Here is a 14076-nt window from a genome sequence, read left to right as displayed (position 1 = left end):
CTATCAGAGCAACACAAATTTTGCTAAAAATGATGCAAGAATAAACAAATTTATGGTGAAGCTTGGGTAGAAGAATGGTGAAATCACTAATGATTTACAAAACGTTTATGGTGACAATACCCCAAGGAAATCAGCAGTTTACACATAGGTAACTCATTTAAGAAGGGACGATATGATGTTGAAGATGAAGCAAGAATCGGCAGACCATCCGCGTCAATTTGAAAGGAAAAAATTCATCTTGTTTGCACCCTAATTGAAAAGGACTGATGATTAACCGCAGAAACAATAGCCAACACCACAGATACCTCAGTTGGTTCAGCCTGCACAATTTCGACTCAAAAATTAAAGTTGAGCAAACATTTCATTCTGTAGGTACCAAGACCGTTATGCTCCAATCAGCTGCAGATAAGAGCAGAGCCTTCAACTGAAAATTTAAACAAATGGGATAAAGATCCTGAAGCATTTCTTCAAAGAATTATAACAGGAGATGAAACATGGCTTTACCCGTATGATCCTGAAAACACAGCACAATCAAAGCAATGGCTACCAAAAGGTGGAAGTGATCCAGTCAAAGCAAAAGCAGGCCAGTTAATGGCAAGGGTCGTGGCAACAGTTTTTTGGGATGTTCAAGGCATTTTGCTTGTTGGTTTTCTGGATGGCCAAAGAACAACATCTGTTTATTATGAAAGTGTTTTGAAAAAGTTAGCCAAAGCTTTAGCAGAAAAACACCCAGGGAAGCTTCACCAGAAAGTCATTCTCTACCACGGCAATGCTCCCATTCATTTCTCTCCTCAAACAAGGGCAATTTCCCAAGAGTTTCCATAAGAAATCATTAGGCATCCACCTTACGCTCCTGAATTGCCTCCTTCTGGCTTCTTTTTTTCCCCTAATCTTAACAAAAACTCTAAAGGAAACCCATTTTCCTTCAGTTAATAACATAAAAAAGACTGCATTGACATAGTTAATTTGCAAGACCCTCAGTTCTTTAGGGATGAACTAAATCGCTGGTATGACTGCTTACGAAAGTGTCTTGACAGTGACGAAGCTTATGATGAAAAATAACGTCTATAGTTATTTTTATATTTTAATTCCATTTTTTCCATGAACTTTTTGAAGTCCCCTCATGTATACTTACAGTATAGCACAATGTTGGATATTCACAAAGAATATGTGAGTCTTTATCATCATAAGGATAAAATAGCTTATTTAATAAGAAGTTTCTCTCATATTACAATAATATACTTGAGTGTGATTACATTGTTTGGGTCACCCAAATACTAGGATCATCTCATAGGGTAAACTGCCTTATAACTAACTGATTCTTGAATTATCTTTATAAGTATATCCCTGTGTTCGGAATTTTAATATAGACCTTCCTTCTACTTACTGAATTTCCCCTAAAGAACTCTCTTGAGATTCCAGGGTATAACAATAAATTATCTATTGACTTTAAAAATACATACTGTTTCTTACAACGCTAACTGCTTCTATGGCCTACTATTCATTGAGAAGAAACAGACATGCAAATTCTAGAATTTAAATACAAAACTTCCTAAAAAATAAGAAATTACTGAAAAACATTATTTCTAAAGATTGGATATTTGATTCAAATTGAGGGGATGCGATACATATTGTCAGAAACAAATTTCTGGCATTTACTTCAAATTTGGATTGGAATAGTATTTCTCCTTTACTATTTTGCTGTTTTTTTACCTCTCAAATACTAGCTGCATTAAGTATGAGGAAGTGATAACAGCATTTATCCACATTCTCTCACTTGGTCCTATTTGTGGGTAATGGAATAATTTGTGCACAAGTGTCAACTCAATATCTTGCCAAATAAACCCCACGCTTAAAAACACTAAATCAAAAAGGTTATAGCTTCCTTACGACTAAAAACTCATAATATTAGGGAAACAATATATAGTACCAATCCTGCACTTTTCCATGTTAGGTTTGCACAGGGTACTATATTTGAGATGACAAAGTTTTATTTGGGTTTAATACATGTTACATATGCTGACCACATTCAAACTCAGTAAGAAATACAAATTCTTTGATGGGAAAGCCACAAATTAATATCAAACAACTTATAAATTGTGATTACCAATCCATTCATATACACCTACAACCTGTCAAACTGCAAATGTCCAAGGAAGATCCAGCCTGTCACAACTGAAGTCCTGATTGACCAGACTAGGAGACTGAGACAGAAGGCATTCAGACAGCTTCACAGCTAATTGTACATCTTTTACATCTTGACTGCAAATAGAATCACCTAGGACTCTTTGCAAACTGTTGACCACGGCCCAAACTAATATAGTATCTCTGGGAGTGCAGCCCAGGCTCAAGCATTTTTAAAAACTCCAATATGTATAATTCCAACATACAGTCAAAGTATATTAGATACACTCAGATAAAGAAGTTTTAACAGACTACATCTATGTGGCTGAGAGAATGGAAGTCAGTTCCATAAATCAGAAAGACCAGAAATGGGAGAGTTGAAGGAGTTGCATCTTGCTTTAGAGAAGAGGAAGACGAATGAATCCCTGCTTCTATACCTGCCTCTGGAGGTGCTGTAACCTAATTACAAGCAGGCCTGTTTGCATCTTTTATCACTGTACTGGTTTGCCTTCTCTCTCTCTCTAAACATACTTTGTAATTCTGTTTCCTCCTTTCTTTCCCTGAATTTGCTTGATCCTGGCACCACTGCTACCCATTTTCATTGCCTCGCCGCTACTCTTCCCTTTGGATACTCATACTTACAAACTGCCATCTACCTGATAAGAGCTACCTACACTTCCTTTTGATCAGCCTTGATCATGTTCCTGAGCATCACTCCCAAATGCCCGCTAGATATCTCCACTTCAATAACTAGCTGCTATCTCAAGTCCCTTCCCTCAAAACAAAACTCAAACCTATCACCTTTCCACCCTCTAGCAGAATGTAGTGAGTCTGACTGATTTATTGGTACAGACCTCCATCTTTGCAGACTGATCCCACTCTCCATTCACAGCCATAGGGTTGGGCCCTCATCAAACATTTTGTGCATTCACTTCCCACCTCCCCAAAATCCATTAGCTAAGTCTAATCATATGTGGAGGTACTTTTTATTCCAATGTTTCAAAATTATTGGAATAAATATTAATCCTGAGACTCTTTAGCCTGCTACAAAAATCAGTCCAAGACTTACCTTTAAGTTCATGGGCATTTCCACTTTCAGTCCACCCTTAAGATGACAAGATAGTTTAATATTAGACAGGTAAATATTTAAAACATTTGAATGTAATATCTGAAAGTGATATATGTAGGTTACATAAAAATCTAACCAGTGAAGATTACACACCAGTCAAATTCAAATTGTGCTAAATTTTAAACTTTAAGTACAGAACTCTATAGTAGCCAAAACCAAGTTATAGTGTTCCTCATCAATGTAGATGGGGCAAGAAATCTTAAGGATACACTTTCCAGATTACAACTACTATGAGGAAGGAAACTGAGCTTTAGTCCTTGAGTACACATGACCAATTAAGATTTAATCCCACTTCAGAGTGTCCCAAAAAGAAAAGTGGTATTGCTAGTAAACTTAGAAATCTCATTCAGCAGAGTAGATTTCTTAGCCAGCTAATCCAAACGTCTTCCCTACAATTATTTGGGCTTTCTAAATTAGAGCACTGAGCTAACCACACTAACCTTTCCAAGTTCTACCAACACTTTTTCTCACATGCACTGACTTTGTGACCTCAAAGTTGTACAGCATAAAAAGCAACTCTTTCCTTACAAAAACCCCAATTCTGTAGTTTTTTTTGTTTCAAGTGCTACTCCACGTTGTGATATTTCTTAAAATGTTTTAGTTTGTCCTAGTGGCTATGTTTTTAAGGGGCATGGACTAACCAAAAATGGTTTATCACATAGCCAATGTTTAATTGAACAGTCTGCCACTCAAGTAAATGTTTGTAACAAAAAAGAAATACTGTAAATACTGAAGGCACTACAGTACAATAGTTTGCCAATTCAGTAGTACACATATTCACTTGAGATTTAGATGCATGAGCAACCATCATGGTTATTTAATTTTGGATTCATGGGTACTTGGGAAAAGGAATGCTTCTTTTTAAATTTGCTTACCATTTGAAGCGGATGTAATGATTTCATTTCTGCTGTAGAAATCTCAAAGAGCCCATGGTCTTCCTCCAGAACTGTAGCTTGTCCCTTAAAATTAATATCTGGGTAGGCAAGCCAACTATATAAAAATAGATAGTTAGTTAAAAGTATAATAGTACTGCTTTAGTCTGGTTCTGTAAGTAAAAAGGGCTACCGAAATAAAAAAACAAAATCCTCCATCACAGAATTACACTAGTAAAACACACTCAAAGTGAGAGCCAGACATTATATAACGATAATAGTTACCATGTTATTTACATTCACACATTATCCATCCTATAATAAGCTATCTGTCCTATAATAAGTCTGATACATTTTCCAATCATTAGGCATTACTTTTATTTTTCTGATACCTAAAACACGTGGCACCTTTATTCAAGTGGGAAATAATTAGAAAATCAAAACCAATTTCACTATATTCCATTCTTTTTTAAACTGGAACAATCAGAGGTAGGGATTCCACAAGGTGTTTTACATTTTGAGCCACATTTTCAGAATCAATATCAGTTCTATTGGCTGCCTAAGGAACAGTATTTGCAATCGGATTCCCAAAAGACCCATCTTCCAGCTAAGCTTGATAATTACAGACATTCCTCATGGACACAGCCAATTACTGGCCTACCCCAAAGTTGTTTTTTGTTTTTGTTTTTGTTGTTTTTTCTTGAGACAAAGTTTTGCTCTTGTTGCCCAGGCTGGAGTGCAATGGTGCGATCTCAGCTCACCACAACCCCTGCCCTCTGGGTTCAAGCGATTCTCCTGCCTCAGCCTCCCAAGTAACTGGGATTACAGGAATGCGCCACCATGCCCAGCTAATTTTTTTGTATTTTTTTAGTAGAGATGGGGTTTCTCCATGTTGGTCAGGCTGGTCTCGAACTCCTGACCTCAGGTGATCCACCCACCTTGGCCTCCCAAAGTGTTGGGATTACAGGCGTGAGCCACCACACATGGCCAGCCTGCCCACAAGTTCTAATTCACATGTGGGGGAGACAAAAATGTTGTCCTACGGTGTCCCCAAAATTGTATACCAACCATCATCAAAGTAAACAAAAACAGTGAGGGAGCAGAGGGTTTCATGTTGAGCCAGATATCCACAGGGTTTGGAGTCAAGTCAATCTGGGAATGAACTAAGACTGAACTTAGACCCATAGTCCTAACAGATACCTCTAGAACCAGAGAGGCCTAGTATCAAATCCATGCTTACCGGCTAGTAGCCTGGGACAAATCACTCATATATAATATGAGAGTAACACCATCTGCCTTTCAGGAACAGAGGAGTCATAAACAAAAAAGCCATATGTGCCTGATACCACAGAGGCAGTCAGTGACTATCAGAACTTAGACACTCTAGAAATAGTTCAGGCTCCAAAATTTTAGGCCAGGGACATGCTTTTATTTCTCAATCACAGAATTTGTTGGATGAAAAGACAATAGATCCATATATCAAGAACTACATCTCAGAATTCTATACCTGCTCCTGTGAGTCATATATCAAAGCTCTAATTAGATCCAAAGAATCTTTTCACCCCTGCAGTCTTTCTTGGGTGACTGAGAGTATAAATATTAGCTAGAAACTTTAGAAATATGTACGTCATCTATTGAAATATGAAATCGGTGGCCATCAATCACTATAATAAAAAGGAGCTGATACGTACACTCCTGACTTCACAGTGAAGGACACAGATTTGGAGATATTCAGTTCTTCCAAATTGGGGACTGCTCTCTGTATGTAGACAGGACAACAGGCTGGGTCAGATTGTGGGAAAAGCTCTATCTCTGGAATGCTGCAGTCCTGAAAAAAAAAAAATTTGGCTTTGAAATCAACTAGAGTCACACAGTCCAGTCTTCTCAATGTCCTGGACATACAGTTACACTGTTCTCATTATTGAGTTGAATTTCTTCACAAAGAAAACATAAAGGAAATATTGTTTCTCCTCACCCTTTTTTTTTTAAAAAGTTTTTCTAAAAAGCTGTTAATGACATGAAAATCATAAATTTTATGGAAAAATTATTGTCCCAATGTTTCTGCTTTGTTTTTTAAAGATTCATTCCATTAAGCAATGCTTAGAGTTACCAAATTGAGTTCAGATTTCAGAGTTACCAAACTATTTGAGTGCCAAATGTCTGTAAGCCTTCCTTCTTAGCAGTATAATAAAACCATAAGGGAGGAAGAGAGTTAAATAAAAGCTGATCTCTTTGGGGATATAAAAAAAACAAGGAGAGAAGCAGTACCCTCTTCAGTGTTTATCTAATTTACATTGACAAAAGAAATAGTCATTAGAGGTGAGGGTAAAGGAAATCTGTTTTCCTCCCTGTAGGACTCCATTTCCTAGTGCAGTAGGTTTGAAGAAGAAAAGCATTATGAAATTGACCCTTTACTCCATCACAGTCTTAAAAAATCATGCACCCATTGTCCTGTGAGACCTTCCTTAAAAATTTCCCTCATGCATATCTCTTCTTACATATTTCCACTGTCACAGCCCTTGGTTAGGCCCAAACTTTGATTACAGGCCTACTTACAACCACTAGTCAAGCACTAGCTACTACTCTTTAGACAGCTGAACTTGTTAGAACATCACTTTCCTCAAGAAACTCATTGGCTTCAGACCCAAGCACATCAAATTCATGTTTCTGTTTGTCTTTCTATAATAGGACACCAAACTAGTGATCCACACTAACTTCCTACAACTCTGCAATCATATTGGTCTTCATGCTATCTCCACTTCCACTCCAGCCTCTGTAGGCTTTGCAGATGTTTCCCCTATCTCAACTAAAGAAATAATTCTTTGTATTCTTACTTTCAAAAATCTCTTCTAATAGTCAAGTTCTAACTCAAAAAAAGACCTCATCCCTTCTTAGGGAATCAAAATTACAATTATTTTTTCCCTTCTCTGAAATTACAGGTACATTTCTGTCTTAACACACTATCTCAATACTCATGAGTATTTAATGATAGAACTCGATACAACTCAAGTTTTAGTAATTATCCCCTATGACACTGTGAGATTCAAATGCATATGCTTTAATAGGTAAATGTAATAATAGAGGTGGCATTTATAAGAGACTGAACAATTCTATTTAAGTTTTGCAATTCTAAAAGTATAATATTCTGATTTTTCAACTTTTCCCCAAACTGAATTCTCAATCATTCTTATTAATATACAAAAGCAAGCAAGTTTATACATCTCATTTTCAGAAAATTGGTTCTAAAATGCAAAATAGTAAAGAAGCATAATCTAAAATATCCTTTAAAGTATAAAAGTATACTTCGTTCTAAAGTTTCACTTCAAAAATAAGCAGAAATGTTTAGAACAGTCACCTGTCAATCCTCAAGGCTCTTTTGTATGCTATTAATAATAGAGTTCTAGTAACATTATTTCAAATACTTCCAAATTAATGTCCCCCCAGGGATCTGAGTTACAGTAACAAAATACATAACTAACTGTCTCACACAAACAAATTTCCTCTGCATTGTGTTGTACAAACAATGTTTGGGTGGTGTACTCTAAAAGGGAAAAGCTAAGAAGCATTCAAGTCTACAACAACACAGATGGAAACTGTATAATAGCAAAAGTGTAATCACTAAAAAATGAAAATAAACAAAAATGAGAAGGTATATGTTTGCTGTTATCTTCACTAGAAAACTAATTTTTGCTCTAGTTGATTGAAAAAGATTTCACTGTTAAGTTCTATCTTCACGGTGGCTATTCACAGAAATAGCATGCTTTGCAAAACATATATATAATTCTTGATGGACAAAGAAAGTCAAACACGAGCAACTGCAAGGCACTTTAAAGTAACCTAGAAACAAAAAATAATTTAAGTTTATATGGCTTCCTTGTATACTTTCGTAGTCCTGCTACACTTTTCAAATATATTAGTGAAATTTGCAAACTTATACTATTATGGCAATTAGTAAGAATGAAGACAGTTTTATAGTTAACAAAATCACAGTAAACAAACACAGTAAGAAAATATATTTGTCTCTACCTTATATAAGATACCTCAGTCCTGCATCTAACAACAGATCTTACCATAAGAAAGATGTCATATCTTTTAAAAAAAACCTTAAATACACAGTAAACATAGTAATTTGCAATATTCATTTATTCTAATTTTATAAATGAAAGCACTTGAATCAAGATTCACCACACTACTACCTTCACCCCCAATTATTTTCCCTGGGGACAAAGACAACCCTTAACTGGAATCTACAATTACTGATTACTGAGGGTATTCGCTATACCTGTCAATCCTCAAGGCTCTTTTGTATGCTATTAATAATAGAGTTCTAGTAACATTATTTCAAATATTTCCATATTAATGTCCCCCCAGGGATCTGAGTTACAGTAACAAAATACGTAACTAACTGTCTCACACAAACAAATTTCCTCTGCATTGTGTTGTACAAACAATGTTTGGGTGGTGTACTCTAAAGTGAAGACATCATGAAATAACTATCTTTAAAGGACATTAAAGTCTTGACTACACCAATATAACAACTAATATAAAGATGATTCAACAAGATAAAGTTGGCATAGAATAGGGAGAAGTGAATCCGTCATGGAAACAACCACCATGAAAGTGAAGCAACGATAGGAAGAATTCTGACAACGTTGGAAAAAGGAAGCAGTTTGATGCCTAATTATTACTTTGTAAAATATTTAAACAAGGCTCATGCCTCTTCCATTCAATGCTCAATAGTTTTATTTTCCTTCCTCACTAAAAGTTGTTAACCTGTTCGAGACACACGAACTAATACTGCAACTAAAAAAGAAATGATTCCGAGAACAAACACTAGAAGAAAAAGTACAAGCCTGACTTACTCTTTCTTATAATATATTCTAAGCAAATGGTGGACGTGCAAATATCCATTCAAATATCTATGCTCACCAGATTAAATCTGTTTGATTTTATTGTTTGATTTTGGTGGGGGGGTGAGAGAGGTGGCTCTTTGCCATATATTACTCATTTTTTTCCCACTAGGCCTTGGCATAGTGCCTGATTTCACAAAGAAAGCACAAAACCACAAGTGATATAAATCTTAGAAGAGTCCAGTTATGAACTAACTAGTCATTTTTTCAAGGAATTTCTAGTTGAGTTAATAGAGTGAGCACTCAAATGGTTATCTGCAGAACTGAACTGACTACAGTTAAATCTTTCAGTGAAAATGGACATTGCTCTCTCCACTTCAGCCATCTTAATCTCCTTGCAGTATACTAGGCCACCAAAGCTCACCTCTGTATCTGACAAAAGTGGCTCTGCCAGGAACTCCCTCATATCTCCCAGACTGCTTAACTCCTGTTAGTCCTTGCAACATTCCAAACAGGTGCCACCTCCTCCAGGTGACACGCCTCTTCCCAAAGGTGAGTTGTTTCTTCTGTGTGCCCAGAGGGCCCTGGAGAACGCTTCTCACATCATACAATCATGTGACTCAGCTGCTCTCCCCGAGTCTTTAAGCAACCTGAAGTAAGGAACCATATCTCACTTGTATTTCTATTCCCTGTGCACACCACAGTATTGGCTCAAAAGCAGACACAAATATTGTTAAATATAGGTTTGCCTACAGCTTTGCAGACAGTATTGATTCACATAAAATATGTGCAGACACCTTCATAACTTGAGTTTTTCTGTAGGCTATATTTAATTTCTCTGAATGCTATAGACCACTGTCAAGAGTTTAATAATAACAATCCAAGTCATCATGATAGTTTTCATCTCAATTTATACTTTTTATGTATATAAATGAAATCTCCATAACTTGAAAACTACATATATCCATTACTGTCACATGAGTAACTGTACTGTATCACATATTATGAAGGAAATCTTAAGAATGCATGTGAGGAGAATTCTGTCCTTATCTAAGATGTCCTTATCACTAATTAACCCCCCTCTATACTACCACAGAACTTCTTACAAAATATTTTATTATATTGGAAGACCCTTCTCATCTTAGTATTAATATTTTCTAAGCAGAAAAATAAAAAATACCTTCCCTTCCTATTCCAATCCTCCCTTATTTCCCCTAACACACACACATGCATGCACACACGTCTATACTAAGTAGTAGCAATCTACACTAGAAAAAGATATATCTGGAAATCAATAAGGAATCTCTAAGATTCCTGAATAGTATACTTCTAATTAGGAACAGTATACTAATTAGGAGTATTCTGTAATACTGTGCTGCTATTATTATTATTATTATTATTATTATTATTATTAGACAGAGTCTTGCTCTGTCACCCAGGCTGAGTGCAGTGGCATGATCTCAGCTCACTGCAACCTCTGCCCTCCAGGTTCAAGTGATTCTCCTGCCTCAACCTCCTGGGAAGCTGGGATTACAGCTGACCACCATGACATCTGGTTAATTTTTGTATTTTTAGTAGAGACAGGGTTTCACCATGTTGGCCAGTCTGGTCTTGAACTCCTGACCTCAAGTGATCCACCCACCTCAGCCTCCCAAAGTGCTGGGATTACAGGTGTGAGCCACAGTGCCCAGCCAATACTATACTATTATATACTACTAGGAGTATTACAGTAGGAGCAGTAGCATACTAATATAGTAGTATACTATTATAGTATAGTATATAGTATACTATTATAGGAGAATACTATTCCTATTAGCATATTTTAATAGCAATAGTATAATCCTATAAAAAATATATATAGTACATCATGTAACATTTTATATGTTTATTTATTATTATTTTTTGAGACTGAATCTCACTCTGTCGCCCAGGCTGGAGTGCAGTGGCGTGATCCTGATTGACTGCAACCTCCGTGTCCTGGGTTCAAGTGATTCTTGTGCCTCAGCCTCCAGAGTAGTTGGGATTACAGACTTGCACCACCATGCCCGGCCAATTTTTGTATTTTTAGTAGAGACAGGGTTTCACCATGTCGGCCAGGATGGTCTCGAACTCCCAATCTTAGGTCATCTGCCCGCCTCAGCCTCCCAAAGTGCTGGGATTACAGGCATGAGCCACCACGCCCGGCCCATGTAACATTTTATAAACTAGATTACCTCTGGTTAATATTTTTAATTGCCATTCACTCTATTTGCATAAATTCAAAAGATTATCAATATGGTAATGAAGATTAATAACAGCACAAAAATTAGCAATGATTTGTAAACATTGCCAGGCCACAGCACAGGTTTACTATATGATAAATAAAATCAAATAAAAAATAGAAAAATCTACAGTTGTTACCTTTAAGACATGTTTGAGAGAACCCAATATAAAGTTTCTTTGTGGATGCCTTCTGTTCTGAAGAATCCAGTCACAATTTAACACCTTTTCCCCTTCTTCTAGCACACATTTCTGACCTCGGAAATGTGGTTTCTCATATAAAATCCAGCTAAACAAAGAGAAATGCAATGATGAGTTATATTTAATTTTCTAAGAAATAAGGCATATAAGTCACAGACCATTTTGTCTACTTAAATTTTTTAAGCTGGGATATCTTCCACTATTAGCATATAACCCTATTTTTTGAAACAATGATATATGCTAATTTAAGTACAGGCAAACAGTAAAGAAAAAATAAAAGTGCATATACCTTGGAAATAAAAATACTTTCTGAACATAGTACCACAATATATTTCTATGTCTATATTTATGTATGTATGCTCTTTATAGATGTGGTCTATACGAAACTATACAGTTGCATAAAAAACAATAGTGCAACAATTCCAAATTATACTTCTAATTTTCTTGTTGCTGAATAACACAGGACACATGTCCCATTTTATTATATGAAGATGAGATTACACCATATGATTTAAGACATGAATGCTGACCTGGGTAGCCTAAACACTGGACAGATAAATTCTGGCTCCAGCATGTCCATGGGTCATGGTCCATAATAAATAGATGGGGTTGCCCCTCATTTTTAGACCGTACAAAGATTCCTTCACTTCTTGAGCAAGTCAGCTATACAAACAACTTTAACTATGTGGCCTTCACATTCCTCAGCATCCCACAAATTCTGAACTCATTTTCAAAGCTATGCTTCATTCAACTGAAGCATTCACCCAAACTTGCCAAATCTATCCTGCTAATAATGCAGTTACAGAATGGTATTGATTGTATAGATTAGGTCTTGCAACTTACTGGCTTAAGCACTAAAAACAGATTGTATTTTATGCCATAGTAAATAAAAAGAACAATTAAGTTATAACACACTAATAATAATGTTTCAAAATCTTCTGTCGAAAAGTAGAGGAAGGAGAATATGACTTCAATAAAAAATAGAAAAAAAAGCATTAACAGCAAGAAGACACATTTAATTTAAGAAAATATGCTATAAAATTTTAAGAAACTTCTTACCAGCCCCTTACAACTTTTATTAGAACTCCATTTGGAAAAGACCATGACGTAGCATCAGGAATATTACAGTAGACTTCTCGTTTATATGTACTTTCATGGAGATCATAGATAACCATCTGCAACACAGTAAATAGCAGTAAGTAGTTACAATAACTAATTTTTAGAATGTATTTTAAATTCTAAAATGTCCTAGAACATAGAAATAAATATCCTAAATATACAAAAGCAAATGTTACTTTAGATGTTAAATCCTTGAATAAAATCATTTTCTAAGTCACTTATATTAAATTCCTCAAGCCTGAAAGTTACCTAATGTTTAACCTTTATCTTAGTTTGAGAAAGTTATCCTTACCTTCCCAGGTCTTGGGTTACATCTCAGAGTTTGTTTGTCAACATTCTGAAATAATAAAAGTGGAAAAGTAAGCTTTAAGAAACATCGGTGAAAAGATGCATAATTCATTTTCTTAGCAGTCTTGTATCCAATTTATCACATATTTAGTTAGTGATCATTATGAGCAAGGTGCTTCTCTAGATACAAGTGATATAAATACAAATATATAGGAAATTAACACATTGTCTCTGCCCTCAAGAAGTACATAGCTTAGAATGGGTAAACAGATGATCATATTTGCATAGCTCTACTAAGCCAGGGGACTAAGTCACATTCACAGGTAAACTACAAGGAAAACACTAGGTTATGGAAATGGCACCAGCATGGAGGTGAGGGCATACAGAGGTTCAAAGAGGCATTTCTGAGGAAGTAGTATTGAGGGACCTTGAAAAACAATATTTCAGTGAGTGGAAAATGTGGCAGGTTGTGATGGGATAGTGAATAAAGAAATTCTAGGAAGAGAACCATCCTGGGGAAAAGTGTACTGGTAGGAAACACAGAGTGTGCACCCAGAGTGTGGGGAGACAAGGCTGGCAAAACAGAACTTGGGAGCCTTATAATGCAGAGTTAAGAGGTGCCACTTGATTTGGTAGGCAGTGGAGAACCATGAAAGAAATATTTCTTCAAATCCTATCATTTCTTTTAAAATGACTTTGCTTTGCAAGGTTTTGGTTGGTCTTTGAGTATTACTATTTGCCATGAAGATTGTTTAAGGTAAAAATACAGGCCTTGGACATCCTGTATCTTTATCTTGAAAGTACCATGATCTTGGAAATGCCAGAAAGGAAAGTCCCATATTTAATAAGCATTCTACATTAAATATTTAAATATTTCTAAATCAAAGAAAACTGTAATTGAATTTAAAACATTTTCCAGCTATAATGTTTTCAGTTCTTTTGTTTGATTTAGGTTGCTCACTGCCCTGCGTTGCATGAACAACATGAGTTGTTGTAGTGCGAGGCTGCTGTCAAATACTTAAAAATTTTACTTAACAGAAAGATTTTTCATGAAACTAATAAGCTAAATGCAAAGTGACAATTTTCCCACATACAGTACCTTGAGAAATTTGGAATGCTGTCACTTAATTTAGTTTGAAAAATATTAGCAAAAGACTTCAAAATAACCTTGCTTCAGTATTATGCTTTTTAAATTCTGACCAAGAAATTTTTTTTCTAAGTAGTCCAGCTAAAA

General features: G+C 35.8%; 1 protein-coding gene across 1 annotated transcript in view; it reads right to left on the bottom strand.

Moving 5' to 3' along the window:
- The window catches only part of CRYBG3 (crystallin beta-gamma domain containing 3), a 126451-nt gene that overhangs the window by 54436 nt on the left and 57939 nt on the right, over nucleotides 1-14076 (bottom strand). Inside the window, exons 5-10 of the mRNA XM_003821882.6 lie at nucleotides 12847-12891; nucleotides 12495-12610; nucleotides 11376-11523; nucleotides 5817-5953; nucleotides 4129-4243; nucleotides 3194-3229 (exon numbers count right to left, since the gene is read on the bottom strand). Of these exons, the coding sequence (XP_003821930.3) occupies nucleotides 3194-3229; nucleotides 4129-4243; nucleotides 5817-5953; nucleotides 11376-11523; nucleotides 12495-12610; nucleotides 12847-12891 (597 nt within the window). The remainder of the gene's footprint in view (nucleotides 1-3193; nucleotides 3230-4128; nucleotides 4244-5816; nucleotides 5954-11375; nucleotides 11524-12494; nucleotides 12611-12846; nucleotides 12892-14076) is intronic.

The sequence above is a fragment of the Pan paniscus genome, chromosome 2 (assembly GCF_029289425.2).
Source record: "Pan paniscus chromosome 2, NHGRI_mPanPan1-v2.0_pri, whole genome shotgun sequence".
NCBI lineage: Eukaryota > Metazoa > Chordata > Mammalia > Primates > Hominidae > Pan > Pan paniscus.
The sequence above is the reverse complement of the archived record's forward strand: the minus strand, read 5'-3'. Positions and strand labels throughout refer to the sequence as shown.